The 17770-nt window shown below is 37.2% G+C and overlaps 1 protein-coding gene across 1 annotated transcript in view; it reads left to right on the forward strand.

Annotated features, from left to right (window-relative positions):
* The window catches only part of Cad87A (cadherin 87A), a 1045423-nt gene that overhangs the window by 219282 nt on the left and 808371 nt on the right, over positions 1 to 17770 (forward strand). Inside the window, exon 3 of the mRNA XM_090395555.1 lies at positions 15679 to 15753. Within this exon, the coding sequence (XP_090251681.1) occupies positions 15679 to 15753 (75 nt within the window). The remainder of the gene's footprint in view (positions 1 to 15678; positions 15754 to 17770) is intronic.

Here is a 17770-nt window from a genome sequence, read left to right on the forward strand (position 1 = left end):
TACTGGGAAAAATCCTGCCATTTCTCTGTATAATACCAGCTAACTATAATACCAGTCTTCATTTCAAAAGCTCTCATAAAGGTTCTTTGTGTCCTAGATGGAATTCAAACCCAGACCTTTCCAAAAGATTTTGTCTATACTATCTGAGCTAGCTACAGAGGCTCAATATCAAAACTGCTCCACCTAGTTACCAGTTTTTAGTTTACATTTTCTTAATCTATCTTCATACTCAACACACATCACTATTTCACACACATCTTGATTATTCATCTCTATATCCTTTCTCTCTTTACTAATTTCTCATCTGTACCTCCAATTTCAAAATCCTAGAGATCAGATGTGATTGTATTGAGGCCTTGTAAATTGGTACAGTGGCATCCTTGCATGTCACAGTCTTCATCTCAGAATAACTGTTATCCTTTGCATCATTTTAATCTTTCTGTTGGGATGTGGAAACTCTGGATAGGATCTAGTGATGTGTAACTAAAGTAATATTAGGACTCTAGAATGTTGGTTATGGGGAGAGGCACAGTGAGGCTATGGTCAATGTGGCCCCGGCCATAGGCGCAAAAATTTAGATTTTTAAAGTTTTTTTTTTTTTTTTTTTTTTAGAACGGCGCAATTTTCTTTCCTGGCCATGGGTGCCAGAATTCCTCACGGCGTTTCTAGGGAGAGGTAAATTCACTAAACTCTGTAAATTGCAGAATTTAGTTGATAGGCAGAAAGAGATGATATGATGGAGATGTGCAAGTTGGTGAGGGGATTTTTACTAGATGAATACAGAAGAGATTATACATTGAGTAGAGGATGAAAGGAGAATGAGAGACCATCCCTGGAAGTTTTGTGAAGGTGTAGATTTTATAAAAGGTGTAGAGGAGTAATTCTTTTTACATTGGAGAGTGGTAAGGAGAGTAGAATGCATCATTGAACCTTGAATTCATCCAGACTCAAAGTTCAATATGTTGCTTGCTGAATTAAATCTCCAGACAGAGTCTCATTCTATGGAAGTTTTGTTATAGTAACACTGTAGCCAAACTTCATCTCTGTCCACCATCACTGAGAAATCTCTAGTCCCTTTAGGCATGTTTGAAATTTTTTTAGCTAAATTCCATCAATAACTGTCTTCTGAATTTCTCAAATCAGAACACACAGTTTTTCATTTGCCATTGTTAAAGTGGATTACATTACCATTTTATCCATCCATTGCTAGCCTAAATTAGATCATCTTGTAGGAACTCTGTTAATCATTCTTTATCACTTTTCCCCAGTTAAAATTGTCAGAAAACAATTAAACAATCATATATCTTCCTTTTAAGCATTTCTCAGTTTCCTTAATATACACATTGTGAATAGTAGCAATCTAAAGACTGCTGTGTAGCACTTCACTAGCCACTCTCAATCATTAAGAGTCTATCTTAATGATTGATAGTGGAAAATAGTAAGAACTTCTATCTACCAATGCAGTTCTTACTATTTTCTACCATTCACTCCTGTCCATTGCCAAGTAGACCAATTCCTGTACTCTTTTTGCACCCATCTAACCACTCTTGTCTGCTGTCCTCCCCTGTTTATGTTGTCCCTTCTACTGATCATAAAGAATTTGATCTTTCTAATGTCATCCATCCTGCAGATATGTCCAAAAAAAAAGAAAAAAAGTTCTCTTTTTCCATCTTCGAATTTTCTGGCAACACATTCATCCTCTTATATAAGATATTATTATTATCATTATTATTCAGGCCTTCACAGAGTCAAAAGACTCATTGCAGGAGGTCCTTCCTAGGAAACACAGTCTATCATACCACTCCTTGAACTCATTGACCATTCTCGATCTCACCACTATCAGGTAATGCATTGCCTTTCTTTGCATGGAGGGTGGTTGAACCACCCTCCATGCAAAGAAACCATGCCCCATCCTCTTGCTCACAGCTTCCTTTCGTAACTTTCAGAGATGGCCCCTCATCATCACTTCTTCCCGCTGTTCCACCAAGCAAAATAACTCCCCAGCGTCAACCCTGTAACCACCTCTCAATGGTTTAAAAGTCTCAATCATATTACCTCTCCTTCTTCTATCTACCAAACTCTGCAGTCCACATTCCCACAGCCAATCCTCATAACTAACATGCACCATAGAGAAACCATCTTTGTTATCTGCCTTTGTACTCTTTCCACAGTTAATTTATCCCCTTTAAATCCTGGGGACCAAATTTGAGAACAATAGTCTAAGTGTGGTCTGATCAGGATCTTATACAATGGAATGATAACTCTTTTATCTCTGCAGCATCCTTCTCAGTATTGCAGCAGTCCACTGGGTTACTTTCACCACCTTTGCAATACGTTCTCTGAATTTTAGGTTTCTATCAATCATCACGCCCAGATCTCTTGTCTCCCCTACCTCCTCCAGTTCAGCTCCTCCAATTGAGTATGCATCCTCCCAGGACTGGCGCATAGTATTTTTCTTGTGTGTGCGATTAATGTCGGTGCCTTTCCAAAAAAGTTTTTTTTGAATAAAGTGTGAATAAAATGAACAGGAAATGAAAAACAAATGAAAACCGCTTTACAGTATAATGTTATTTATGGATTAGTCCTGCTTATACAAATTTTTTCAAGTTATATAAATTTTGAAAATAATATAAAATAGTAATATAAAGTTAAGAGATTATTCATATATTCTTTACATTAATTTTGCATTAATAAATAAATTAATTTTGAAGATTCAACAAAAATAGATAAGAGAATTTTACAAGAATGTTTCACATAGGACTCGAGAATTTGTCGATTATTTTGTGTCACTGACGCAGCCCTAATAGTCGGCTAATATAACAGGCTCGAATGTCAAGAAGAATGAGTTATCAGTAGTAAGCCAACTTTTAGGGCCAGACCACATGCATCCGATCCAATTAAAATTAGGATACATCCCTTACACGGGACTCAACAATTAATCATAAGTTGATTTATGATACATCAAAAAATAAAGAACTATTTTAGGCATATTTTCGTAAATTTTAATAAAAAATTACATTGATATAATCTGGTCCAAGATAATATTTCAGAATTTATATGTTCGTTTCCGGGAAGATCTGAAGGGGCTTGAACGGAAGATGATGTACATTCATAATTATATGTACCATTCGTTGTTCGTTTAAACTCTTATCTCATATTTTTTGACATCTTTTAGGTGCCTTTTCTTCAGCGGCGCCTGTGTATATTGCACACTTCGCACATGCCACCAGCCGGGCCTGCATCCTCCCATCGATGGATCCCAAACCTCAAGACCTTACATTTTGCTGCATTGAACCGAAACTCCCAATTAATTTGCCCATCTATTTAGTTTATTCAAATCCTCTTGCAGGGCTACCACATCTGCATTATTACTAATAACCTTTCCCAGCTTCACATCATCTGCAAACAACTGAATATCCCCCTGCAATCAATTGACAATGTCATTGATATAAAGGTTAAACAATATAGGTCCCAGTACTGAGCCCTGTGGAACCCCACTTGTAAACTTCTGAGTCCTTGATACTGCCCCACCATACAAAACTCTCTGATACCTATCGGACAGCCAATCCTGAATCCAGTTGACCAACCTGACATCCAAACCCATGTACTGCAACTTAAATATCAGCTTATCATGTGGTACCCTGTCAAATGCCTTCACTAAATCCAAGAAAATGGCAGTATTTGCCTTTCCCTCATCAACTGCTCTTGTAACTTTATTATAAAAGGCTAGCATATTACTAAAACAAGTGCACCCTTCACAAATCCATGTTGACTCTCACAGATAACTTTATCCTCATTTGTCCATTGCTGTATACGGTCCCTCACCAATTTCTCCAAGATCTTACCAACTCCTGATGACACACAAACTGGTCTATATTTGGTAGCAGACTTCCAGTCTGCTACCACCCTTATGCAATGGCATTTTCTTACCTTCTTTCTATTCCCTGGGCATCTTACCCATAGCCAGACTTTTGAAAAGCCAGATCAAAGGCGCTGTCAGTTCCTTAGCACATTCTCTCAAAACTCGTGGTGAAATAGCATCCGGTCCTACAGCTTTACTGACATCAAGAGTACTCATTATTTGGAACATGCTCTCCTCCTGCACCTCTAAACCTTGAACCTGCCCTATCTGTCTAGTATTAAAATGTACTCCTCCAGGATGAAATACTCCAGTAAAGTGTTCATTGAACAATTCCACTATCTCTGCATCAGTCACTCTATTCCCATTTTTATCCCACAATGTCATTATTCCACAATCATTTCTACTACTACTGGACACATAGCTAAAAAATTCCCTAGGATTTAGTTTGGATCTTAGGGCCAATCTCTTCTCATATTCCAGTTTCACCTTCCTTACCATACTAGTCACTCTCCTGGCATGTGTCTTATATTCTTCATTCATCTGCTCTTCACCTGTCTCCTTATATCTCTTCCGTAGCCTCTTTTTTCACATGCAGTTCCTGTTTGATATTGTTTGTCATCCACTTTACACCAAATTGTGTCATCTTCTTCACTTTTGGAATACAGCTTACTATTGTTGCTAACAAATATTCCTTCCCAATTTCCCAAGCACTAATGATATCCCGTCCTTTCAATTCCTTCCTCCATGAAACTTCTCTAAGTTGATATTTAAGACTATTATTATCACCTGCCTTATAATTCCACATACGTTTCCATCTCTTTGATATTCCTGAGTGTCTGTTCATCTTCCAAGTCAAAACCACATGGTCACTCTCTTCAACTGTAGGGAGAGATGTCATCTCAGTTATTGTCAACTGTTCTGATGCTATGATGACATCCAAAATTCTTGAACCTCTTGTTCTCTCTATTACATGTTGCCTAAGACATTTGTCCCTCAAGAATTGTAGAAATTCCATTCCCTTATTGCTACATGCATTTTCCTCTGCCCAATTTATACTGTTATAGTTAAAATCTCCCATAACAATCATTCTTCTTGCACTTGCCAAGCTCAACTAAGCATTTCCTGGTCCCTACCCTCTGTGCTTCTTGGTTTGTAGCAACGCCCCACTAAATATCCTGTCTTGCCCACCTCTACCTCACACCATATGCTTTCAAAATCATTAGTGTCACTGCCTTCCAAAGTCTGCACTCTTAGACGACATAAGTCATCACTTATCATAAGCAATATTCATCATAATTGTAAGTAGTCCAGGAGGCTTGGAAACCTTATTATTATTATTATTACTACGGGTATCTCCATGAAGTCAGTAGACTCATCAACCTTTGGACGCCTTGTGTGAGACATTAGCTTAATGTTGCCTGTGATTCATCTCTGGGGCTTCTTTTTTCTGAAGCACCAGCAATGTACCACTAGGCAACACTACTGGTGGGTGGGGTGGCACGGAAAGGCTATGTCTGTCATATGGAGAGAATACTGGTCTAACAATCTAAAAACAAAATGTTTCCTGGTAGAAGATTCCTGTGCTCCTCAGCCTGGTTTTGATATTCCTATGAAGATTTGGTCATCCAAAAACAGGATCAGAACTAGTCAGGGCAGATGTGACTATCTTTTACATAAATGGGGGCTGTCAGATCACCCTTATTGGGATTGTTTTCCCGTGGTTCAGATGATTACTCATATTGTGTACGACTGCCCAAGGCACCAATTTCACGGTGGTGGCCTACAAGACATCCACAAGGTGACGGATTGGCTTTCCATCCTGGACCTTGACTTGTAGTTGGTATGATGCTGTCGGTGGTTATGGAGGAAACAGAAGATCACAGTCTCGTCTCATCACGAAGATGCTATTCTCGTAGTTACTCTCATATAGTATCAGCAGAACTCCTCCTCATGTTAGAAGATGATGATACAGTGTGAAATGGGCCTCCTCTAATGAATCAAGTTTTCTCACATGACACAACTGCTCTCTACTTAAACCTCAGATACAGCTACTTTTGTTGTGAAGTGTTGTGAGAACATTCAGCCTTGTCATACTTGGTGCAGCAGGACGATAATTGTCTCTGACTTAATTATGACAAGTTACTTTTGCTTTAAAATTTAAAAAAAGGAAAGACTTAGAAAGCAGGTTTTGCCTTTTATGTAATGAACTTTTATATGTTAAGATTTTCATCATTTGTTTCTGGAAATTGTAATTGTACTTTTCACTTACCAGTTTTCATTTAGCCATAAGCATAAATAAATAAATAAAATCATAAGCAGTACTCCACCGCAGTACTCCACCACCATGCTTTCCCTTCCTATCCTGCCAAAAAACGCTGTATCCTGCTACTTCTATTTCTGTTATTATATCCTCTTCTGTCAACCACGTCTCAGTGATCCCAATAATCTTTGGCCAGGCTAATGCTAACAGCACCACCAATTCCTCTCCTTTATTCTGGATACTCCTGGCATTAATATAAAGCATGAAAATGCCACTGTTTCTATACCTAGCATTATTCCCTCTAGTCTCCACTGAGCTTAATGTTACCTGATGGCATCTCCCTTCTCCCAAGCACCCATTCCCACAAGAGGCCACCCCTGCTACCATACATCCTGGGTATTCTAGTTTCCCTGCATTGACACACCGACTCGTTCAGAAAACAGCAACTTCTCCAGATGCCTACTTACATCCTTCCTTATTCAAATGCAAGCAGTCTCTCGCATACAATTCCTTTCTGTCCTCAAATGCCCTCCAAGCATTCACATATTTCAATCCTCTCTTCTGACACATTCTAGCTATTATGCTATTCAATATTACTGCTCTTCTGCTCAGCTTGTCACTATCATACCTAGGCAACATGCACACTGTCTTTCCTCTCTGCATTTTCTTTTGTACAACCTCAAGCAAGAATCTCATATCTCTCGCCACCCGATTTACATTGCCTCTCAAGTCATTCGTTCCTACCATCGCAATCATCTCATCCACCCTTTCACCCCTATTAATTGCCATAGCTGCTCTTTCTATCATTCCTCCAGGTAAACACAATATTCTTTCCAGCATCATACAATGCTCATTTGGATGACAATGCATTGCATTGCACTATTATTCTCAATGGATGTATAGCTTGCTATGACAGTACCTCATGATTAAGTTAACATTATTACTAATCTCCTATCAACACTTGACTAAATCAATCCACCTAGATCTTCATTTCATCTGGGTCTTTTCCTGCCGTCTTGGCAGGAAAAGATTACACTTGTTTTGCTAACATTTTCCCCATTCTGTATAAGTGACCATATTACCTTATATTAGCCCTGCTCTACATACTTGAATGCTAATCATGTGAAGTTCCTTCCTGTATCTTCATTTTTTAATGATTCTTCCATTGATGCCATCTGTTTAAGTCCCTAATTTTCATCACACCTCTCATTACTGTTATCTCTAATCTTTGATCAAGTGTTATATCTAACCCAACTCTCAGACTGCTGATTGCTAAAATTTAGTGTAGCTAATTTCTCTCTTATTTCGTACAAACTTATTCAACTGCTCCCTGACAATATTAGTTTTGCTTATTCTGTTGTGTATTTCTGTACACAGACTATTTCCAGAAATAAACAAGAAACCTTCCTTACAGGAAACACAATTCTTGAGGGGAGGTCATATTTTGACAATTTAGTTGAATCTCTCAAGAGTGCTCCTATATGTACTATACTATATGGTACTATATATAGATGTTGCAAAACAATGCAACAAAATAGCAAGTTGATATTTAAATTGAAACTGCAGAAGTTTATAATAAGTTATCAAGTTGAATTTTTTATTATTATTGCTTGGATTTCCCTCCAGGAAGTCCAAGGACTCATTGCAGGAGGGCACTCTACTCTGCCTTGCTAAATACATCCACTACTTCTTAATTCTCCTACTACTACTACCATCAGCACCATCTATTGCCCGTCATCACCAACAATAGAATAGGAGATTGGATGCCTGGTGGTAATGAGCAAATTGTGTAATGGTGTGATACCAAGAGTGGGTGTGGGTGGGAAGGCATTTAAGGTTGCTATTGTTGATCTTGTATATTAATATTTGGAACAATTTAAGTTTGGAATATGAAGTTGTTTGCAGATGATGGAAAGATTTTGGGAAAGCTATGAGTAGCAAAACTGATTTTGTGGCTTTTCAGAAGGATTTGATTAAATTATAGGTAGATGAAAAGAACTATCAATTCAGTGTCACACACACATTAAATATACCAAGAAATGTGTGAAATATTTCAGATGTATACAAAAAATTAGAAATATATACACGTTTGCACAAGAATAATGTTTAATTTGCCAAATATTTTGGGTCTGAATATTACAGACCATCTTCAATGGCTACATAGGAATAGTTTTAAAAAACAAAGTGGAATACGGACAGTTGATCATTCACACATAGAACGAGGCGTGATGTCATATCGCTAAGTATTAGAAGAGTAAACATTTTTAAAGTCATAATTAATTAATAATATTAATTCAGAAATTCATATAATAATCTTAAATAACATTAGACTAATATAGGAAATTTACAAAAAAAAAAAAAATGAATGTGTTATCCTGATTAAACTTTCCCAAATTTTTGATATAGATATACACTCATTACAATTCAAGTTATGACGTTGAAGTAAGGCCTCCACACTTTCTTTAAATAAACGTTTAAATTTGTAGCGACATCTGTGTAGGAGGAGCATCTTGGAACAAAGGATGTTGTGGCTTGTTTCTAATCCATGCTGAACTAATCCAGATTTCTCAGGTTTGTTGTGTTGAATTGATGACTGATGCTCTTGAATTCTTTTTTCTATAGAACGTCCAGTTTGTCCAAAGTAGGAAAGATTACAATTACAAGGAACTTGATATACACACCAGGTAGAGACAAGGTTGAGCGTTTATCTTTAGATGAAGGAAAATGGGTGGATAATTTGTTAATAGGTGTATAAGTGGCTGTTAATTCATATTTCTTCAGAATTCTTTATCATTTTTAGACGTCCTTCTCATCCATTCACCTTCTGGTTCTTACAACAACAGTTTATAGAAAGCCAACTTTCACAGTCGTTATATTCTCAAAGAATCTGCTCATCATCCTTGTCAAAAAACAGGAATCATAAAATGTTTAATCCGATGAGCCAAAACTAATGTTCAACTTCTCATTTATTACAGAAAGAACTTTTGACTATCAAACATCACATGAAACATGGCTTCTCTGAAAAGAGTACACAACATCTTTTCGATTCTTACAATCCAACACAGAACAGCAATACGTCGAGTTCCAATTCCTTACATTTCCGGGATTATTTCAGAACCAATTTCAAGAATTCTGAAGAAATATGATTTAACAGCCACTGATGATGAGCAGATTCTTTGAGAATATAACGACCTGTGAAAGTTGGTTTTCTGTAAACTGTTGTTGTAAGAATACCAGAAGGTGAACAGATGAGAAGGTCGTCTAAAAAAGATAAAGAATTTTGAAGAAATATGATTTAACAGTCACTTATACACCTATTAACAAATTATCCACCCATTTTCCTTCATCTAAAGATAAACGCTCAACCTTGTCTCTACCTGGTGTGTATCAAGTTCCTTGTAATTGTAATCTTTCCTACTTTGGACAAACTGGATGTTCTATAGAAAAAAAGAATTCAAGAGTATCAGTCATCAATTCAACACAACAAACCTGAGAAATCTGGATTAGCTCAGCATGGATTAGAAACAAGCCACAACATCCTTTGGTCCAAGACTTTCCTCCTACATAGATGTCGCTACAAATTTGAACGTTTATTTAAAGAAAGTGTGGAGGCCTTACTTCAACATCCTAACTTGAATCGTAATGACAGCATATCTATATCAAAAATTTGGGAAAGTTTAATCAGGATAACACATTCATTTTTTTTTTTTTTTTTTTTTTTTTTTGTAAATTTCCTATATTAGTCTAATGTTATTTAAGATTATTATATGAATTTCTGAATTAATATCATTAATTAATTATGACTTTAAAAATGTTTACTCTTCTAATACTTAGCGATATGACATCACACGGCTCATTCTGTATGAGTGATCAATTGTTCGTATTCCACTTTGTTTTTTAAAACTATTCCTATGTAGCCACTGAAGATGGTCTGTAATATTCAGATCGAAATATTTGGCAAATTAAACATTATTCTTGTGCAGACGTGTGTATATTTATAATCATTATGTCACAAGTATTGTTAAAAAATCAAATACAAAACATTATTTTGCTTCCTTGGGTAAAGGATTAAAACTAAGTATGTAATTTCTTGGTATCTTTTAACATATAATAGAACCAAGGTAAAAAACTTTGTCTTACACAGAAATTTGCAACAGACGACCCAATTATATTGAGTCTGGTCTCTGCAGAGACCAAATTCACACATTTCTAGGGAGAGATGGTTGAATTCAAATCTACTTGAATGGAGTAACCAAGTCTGTTTCCAGCAGAATCCTTTCCTTACATCATGAAAATTATGGAAACAACTACCATGTTAAAGTAAAGCTTTAGTTTAATATAAACCAAAATAAACACTTGGCATTTCGACCTTCACATTAAGGTCATCATCTGGAGTATACACATATATACAAAGAAACAAACTGCACTACAATGGTATGATAAAGTTACTGATCAACTGTTTAATCTGACAGACTCTGTGGCCAGTGTTACTGATATGGAGAGCAAGGTCAGATTTATCAGATTCATTGATGTGGTCTTCATGTTCTAAGATTCTAATCTCAGCACATTAGTTTATCTGTCCAAAATAACATTGTTGATAGGAAAAAAAAAGAACTGATATTATTATTAAACAAGACCTCATGGAGTCAAAGACTCATCTAGGAGGTCCTTTTATCTCACACACATCTTATCATACCGTGTCTTAAACACAATCAAACTCCTTGCAGACACCACACTCTCAGGCAAGGCATTCCAATCATTCACAACTCTGCATGAAAAAATCCTGCCTCTCACCCCCCTACTCACACCCTTTTTATACAGTTTCCAGGGATGACCTCTGGTTCTCCCCTGATCTCCAACTATTCTCTGTAGAACTTCTCCACCACTGATCCTATAACAACCCCTTACCAATTTGTAGGTCTCTATCATATCTCTCCTCTTCCTTCTCTCCACTAGATTCTGCAAATTACATCTTTTCAATCTTTCCTCATACTTGACATTCCAGAGGTCAGAAACTACCTTAGTCAGTCGCCTTTGGAGCCTTTCCAACATCTCTTCATCCTTCTGAAAACCAGGTGACCAAATCTGCGCACAATAGTCCATGTGTGGCCTAATCAAAGCCTTATACAATGGAACAAGAATCTCCCTACTTCTACACGTCATTGTCCTCCGCATCATTCCCAGAAGTCTTTGTGTTGTCTTCACAATTTTGGTGATGTGTCCCCTAAATTTTAGATCCTTATCCACTATCACCCCCAGATCTCTTATTTCCTCTACCTCCAACAATATATTCTCACCAAGCATAAATTCTGCATCCCATCTTTGTTTTCCAAATTTTAAAACCTTATATTTTGCAACATTGAACTCACATCCCCATTTGCTTGCCCAATCACTCAATTTATTCAAGTCTTCTTGCAAGGCCACAACATCTTCACTACTCTTTATGGTTCGTCTCAACTTTGCATCATCTGCAAACAACTGAATATCTCCATCCAAATCTTTGCCAATGTCATTAATATACAAGTTAAATTGTAATGGCCCTAAAACAGACCCCTGAGGCACTCCGCTAGTGACTTTCCTTTTCCTGGATATTGCACCCCCATACACAACTTGTTGATACCTATCAGATATCCAGTCTCCAATCCAATGCACTAATCTAATATCCAACCCCATCTGCTCTAGTTTGACTGTCAACTTATCATGAGGTACTCTATCAAAAGCTTTTGCGAAATCCAAGTATATCCTTCTCCTCTGTCCAAGGAAGCAGTCGCTTTATTGTAATAAGTAAGTAGATTACTAAAACATGACCTTCCTTTAGCAAATCCATGCTGTCCATCAAAGATTATACCATTGTTGTCAACCCATCTCTGGATCCTAGTTCTCACAAGCTTCTCCAACAACTTAACCACAATACCTGACACACAATTAGGCCTATAGTTTGATGCTTGAGTTCGATCACCTCCTTTATGAAGTGGCACAATCTTGCCCTCCTTCCACTCTTTAGGAACTTGACCAAGTGCAAGACTCGTATTAAAAAAATATGTCAAGGCAGGTGTCAACTCTCTGGCACATTCCTTCAGAATAAGCGGTGATATATTATCAAGTCCCACAGCCTTATTTACATCTAGTTTACTCAATTCCCCAAACACCTCTTGCTCACTTACAGTCAGTCTCTCCTCCCGATCATCAACTGCTCTTAATCTCTCCATGAAGTTACATTCACAAGATTGAAAGATCTTTATGAACTGCTCATTAAGTATCTCCACCACACATTCTGCAACAGCTGTCTTTATACCATTTCCTCCAATCAATGTCATCCTTCCATAATCATTCTTTCTTTTGCTGGCTACATATACACTAGGAAAGGATAGAAAATAAAGTTTTCTAGAGTGGCTTGAAGGTACAGATTAAACTTTTGAAGAACTTGTGCTATTTGTTCTGATGCCATTTAGGGAATGGCAGTTTTTTTTTAACCTCTGATTTCACCCTGGTTGGGTGATTAATATTTGTTCAGGATTCTTTGAATGAGGGTCTGGCAGTGATAACATCATGTAGAGCACCTATTTGTGGTCATTCTAGAGTGCAGAAAAAAAGTTATCCCTTGTGCACAATGCTAGACTATGTTGAACCCCCCCCCCCCTCCCAATTCCATCTTGCAAAATTTCTTTCTAGTCTTCTTCTCAATCTTACTGGACACTTCAGGTCTTACATTAAGCATTGATTTCAAGTATAAAATTATATTTGCATTATGTTTATTATGCGTGATATTAGTCTCTTTTCATGTAGTAGTTTTATTTACCAATCTGCTATGTCAAACTTTTCAGCACCGGCAAACTTTTCCACTCACTAACAGTTCTGTGAGAGAAAACTCTAGCTCCTACTCTTTTCTTAACTGCACATAAACTTAACTTCCATGGATACCTGCTTGTCTTCTCTCCACCTTCTATATAATGAAATATTTCATCAGCTGATAACCTACAACAACCATTCAGAAGTTTACAGACCTCTATCATATCACCTCTCCTGCTCCTATTTACTAGCTCCTATAGATTGAGAGCATGTGAACCGCTCTCAATCTATCCTCATAGTCTACATTCCATAATCCTGATATCATTTTTGTTACTCTTCTTTGCCTTTTCCACTTTTCTTTATCACCTCTGAACTCAGGAGACCAACATGTTGGAGGCTTAATGGATTTTTTACAACACTCAAAAAGAATTAAAATAGACATTAATACTTCCTATATTTCGTCCTAGTCACTAGGACATCTACGGGGATTACAAAAACAATTAATGTAACATATACACAAATAACAAACAATACTAAGCCCAACCACGTGGGTGACACTAAAGTCCTATCTAGGTAGAGCACCCTCTAAGGGCAGTAGTAGGTGGCCTGGAATGTAAGGTGGGAACTCTGGTGATGAGTGTTTCCCAAATCTTCGGAAGCTTAATGCAACCGTATTTATTGAGATTTGGTTGGTTTTTGAGAGCTGCTGCTACTTCTAAGAAAAGTCTCTCTTTCTTGAATTTGCTGTGGTGGAGCATGGTGTTTTTCTTCCATGATACCCTGTGGGTGGTGTCCAAAACATGGTCAGCCAAGCCTGAATGGCCATAGTTGTGTTTGAAGATGTGTACTTGTGTTCCTCTAGACAGATGGATGCTGATCTGCCTGTCTGTCCAAAGTACGCCAGCAGGCAGATCAGCATCCATCCGTCTAGAGGAACACAAGTCGTACATCTTCAAACACAACTATGGCCATTCAGGCTTGGCTGACCATGTTTTGGACACCACCCACAGGGTATCATGGAAGAAAACCACCATGCTCCATCACAGCAAATTCAAGAAAGAGAGACTTTTCTTAGAAGCAGCAGCAGCTCTCAAAAACCAACCAAATCTCAATAAATACGATTGCATTAAGCTTCCGAAGATTTGGGAAACACTCATCACCAGAGTTCCCACCTTACATTCCAGGCCACCTACTATTGCCCTTAGAGGGCGCTCTACCTAGATAGGACTTTAGTGTCACCCACGTGGTTGGGCTTAGTATTATTTGTTATTTGTGTATATGTTACATTAATTGTTTTTGTAATCCCCGTAGATGTCCTAGTGACTAGGACGAAATATAGGAAGTATTAAATTCTATTTTAATTCTTTTTGAGTGTTGTAAAAAATCCATTAAGCCTCCAACATGATGTCCTCACAGCACTTAAGCCTCTACACATGTATTCAAGAGACCAAATGTGTGCAAAGTAGTCCAGGTGCAGTCATATCAAAGTCTTGTAAAGAAGCAAAATGACTTCCTTATCCTTATATATCAATGTTTCAACATCACAATTATCCTCTGAAATATATTTGCAATTCGATCTCTGACTTCAGTTTCCTATCGACCATAGAAAACTGAAGTTCAAAATCCACCAAGATTCCTAGCCTCAACAGTTTCTTGAAGCATAAATCCACCAATATAATATGCCATTGGAAATCTCATCATTCAAAGTACATAACTTTACACTTACTAACATTGAATTGCTGGCCATTATCATTTGCCCACCTTTCCAGGTTATTCAAATCATTCTGTAAACACTGCATATCAGTAGCATCTCTGATTGCCCTCCCTATTTTTGCATCATTAGCAAACATTTCTCCTCTCAGGCCCTTTCCAGTATCATTAATATATAAACAACAGTGGTCCAAGGACTGATCCCTGGAACATACCACTGGTGACCTTAAATCTCCATGCCATCTCCCATACAGCACTTTCTGATTGCCTTAAATGCCATCTCCCATACAGCACTTTCTGATAACTATCCATCTGCTGTCCAGTTTTTCAAGCCAATAGTGTATATTCCAATCCCATATTCTCCAGTTTATGCAACAACCTTTCACGTAGTATCCTATTAAATGCCTTGGCAAAGCCATCAGTATCATAGTGTCCATTCCCTTTATCCAACTAAGCTGTAACATTATTATAAAATAGGAGCAAATTGCTCAGGCATGACTGCTCTTCAGTAAACCCATGTTGTTCCTTTGAAAGTATAACCTGTTCATCCACCAATTTCTTTATGTTCTTACCAACTACTCTAAAAAGTTCACAATCACTCCAGAGATACTGATAGGTCAATAGTTAGATGCATCAGTCTTTATGTATCTTTAATTTTTTTTTTTTCTTCTTGAAATGTGAAAATCTAAGACATTGCAAATTTTACTTACTTTGATCGTATGCCTGTAATCTAAATGTGGAAGTAATTATGACCACCTATATGCATATTTTTTTAATGATATATGTAACCTTTATATTTCATTAACACCGCTGTTTGTTTCCTTCGAACTCTGATAGTCTTCTTTTGTTCACAAAGTTGTATGACTGAAATAGTAAATGGAAGTTGGCAGTTTAAATATTGTTTCCCTCTTTTTTTATTTTCCTTGCCAATGTCCTTTTAGTGAGTATTAAATACAGAAGCCAAAAAATCTGTTATTGTTATTATTTTTAATATTTTTACATGTGCCGACTATTATATACTTTATAAAAGTAAAATTAATAATCTTTATTTATGCAGATGTTGTGGCAAACAGACCACCAGTATTTATAAGGAATATAGATCTTGCTGTAATCAGTGAAAATACCCCAATTGGTAAGTACAGATTGTATTTGTATCTATTTGACAAATGCTTGAGGAATTTTGTGTTCTTACCTTTTAATGAAGTTGGGTACAGGGAAATTATCATCAGACCTTTGTGAAGTCAAAGATTCTTAAGGGGAGGTCTTATTATTCCATATACCACAATTCATCAAACTTTGCCTTAAATGCAATCATCAGCTCTGTAATTGAAGCACACTCTCAGGCAGTGCATTTCAATTACCACTCTCAAAGCTGGCAAATATTCCTGCTGCTTTACCATGCCAGGTCATGCCTGGAGGGAGAACCAGGTCAGTAGTATGCAGGAGGCACTGTTCAAGACCACACATGGATTGGAGTCTGGGCACTCCTGTGTAAGTTATGTACACAAGTCCTACACCCCAGCTTCATGCCTCCCCCCTTTTTTTTTTAAATCTTCCACCCTACAAACAAAAGTCGATCATAAAAATACTCAAGTTTTAACTGTAGATTTGAAAAAAAACTCCCATAAAAAATAACAAAAAAATGTAAAAATATGAAAAATATAACAAATAATAAAAATACTCCCTAACCTGCCCAATAAAAAAAATACTTCCATATTCATGTCGCCAACTGAGGCATTAACACAAACTTTAGTGACAGACATTATCACTTACAGGCATTAAAACCTGATCTTTTTTCTAACAGAACCTCATTTGACATCTTCCACAACAACAGTCCACCTCAATCTTATCTACATCCTAGACGATGAATTTTGCAAACAAGGAGGAACATGTGCTTTTGTGAAATATGATATTTGCCAGCCTGGTTAGCTGAGTGATTAGCGTATCCACTCTCCAGTCTAAAGGTTGCATGTTCAAATCCCACCGTAGGCATGGATGCTTGTAATTGTCTGTGAAAGTAATAGTGGTGGTGGGCAGTAGATGGCATTGGTGTAGATGATGATTGTAGTTGTGATTCGTTGTAGTTTGTGAAGTGGTGTGAAATTGAGTGGTAGAGAGTTGTAGAGTAGGTGGACTCCCTGGAGGTGTCATCTAATAATACACACTCTGTCCAAAAAGAAACCGAACTTTTGATAGAAAATAAAACACCTGGCCAATTATAATTATTCAAATCATTTATTTCAATCAATATACTGTCCCGCAGCTTCGATACAGTGTTTGGTGTGGTCAGTTAATTTGTTAAATGAGTTTTTTATATCAGTTTTTAGGATACTGTTGAGAATCGTGGTTACTTGAATGTTTTCAATGGTGTTGTATCGCTTTCCTTTCATCGGCAAATGAAGTCGGGGGAAGAGAAAGAAGTCACATGGTGCAAAATCAGGTGAATATGGCAAGTGATCCAACATACAAACTTGTTTTTTGCTCAAAAACTGTCTCACAATGTTCGAACGATGTGATGGTGCATTATTGTGCAAAAGTGACCAGCTGCTTGCATCATGGTATTCATGCCGTACGCGACAAATTCTTGCTATCAATCGCTTCAAAACTTCGAGATAAAACTCACCATTGATCGTTTGGCCAGGCAGAATGAATTCTTTTGGATAATGCCTTTGGAATCGTAGAAACAAATCAGCATTGTCTTTACTTTTGATACTCCAAGCAACTTTTTTTCGGATGCCCCTCTTCTGGCAGCACTCTGGCACTTTGTTTCAGGCTCATACTCAAAACACCATGTTTCATCACCAGTAATGATTCTTTCAAGGAAGTTTGAGTCCTTACGAGTGGTTTTAATGAGGTCCTTGCAGTGTTCAATTCGATACATTTTTTGTTCGTCGGTCAACTTGTGGTGATCAAATTGCAAATTCAGTTTATGAAGGTCTAAACTCTCAGTCAAAATGTTGTGCACAATTGATTTTGGAATCCCCAATTCATCTTCAATCAATTGCACGAACATTTTGAATGTTAACTTTGCTCAGTCCAATTTTTGGATGGCCCGGCTTTTCATCGTCTGCAAGTGTCTCACGACCATTTTGAAATCACTTAAATCACTAGTAAACTTGAGTACAGGATAAGCATTCATCACCATATGC

This window comes from Typopeltis vanoorti, chromosome 7 (assembly GCF_054136105.1).
Source record: "Typopeltis vanoorti isolate ZY-2024b chromosome 7, IOZ_Tvanoo_1.0, whole genome shotgun sequence".
NCBI lineage: Eukaryota > Metazoa > Arthropoda > Arachnida > Uropygi > Thelyphonidae > Typopeltis > Typopeltis vanoorti.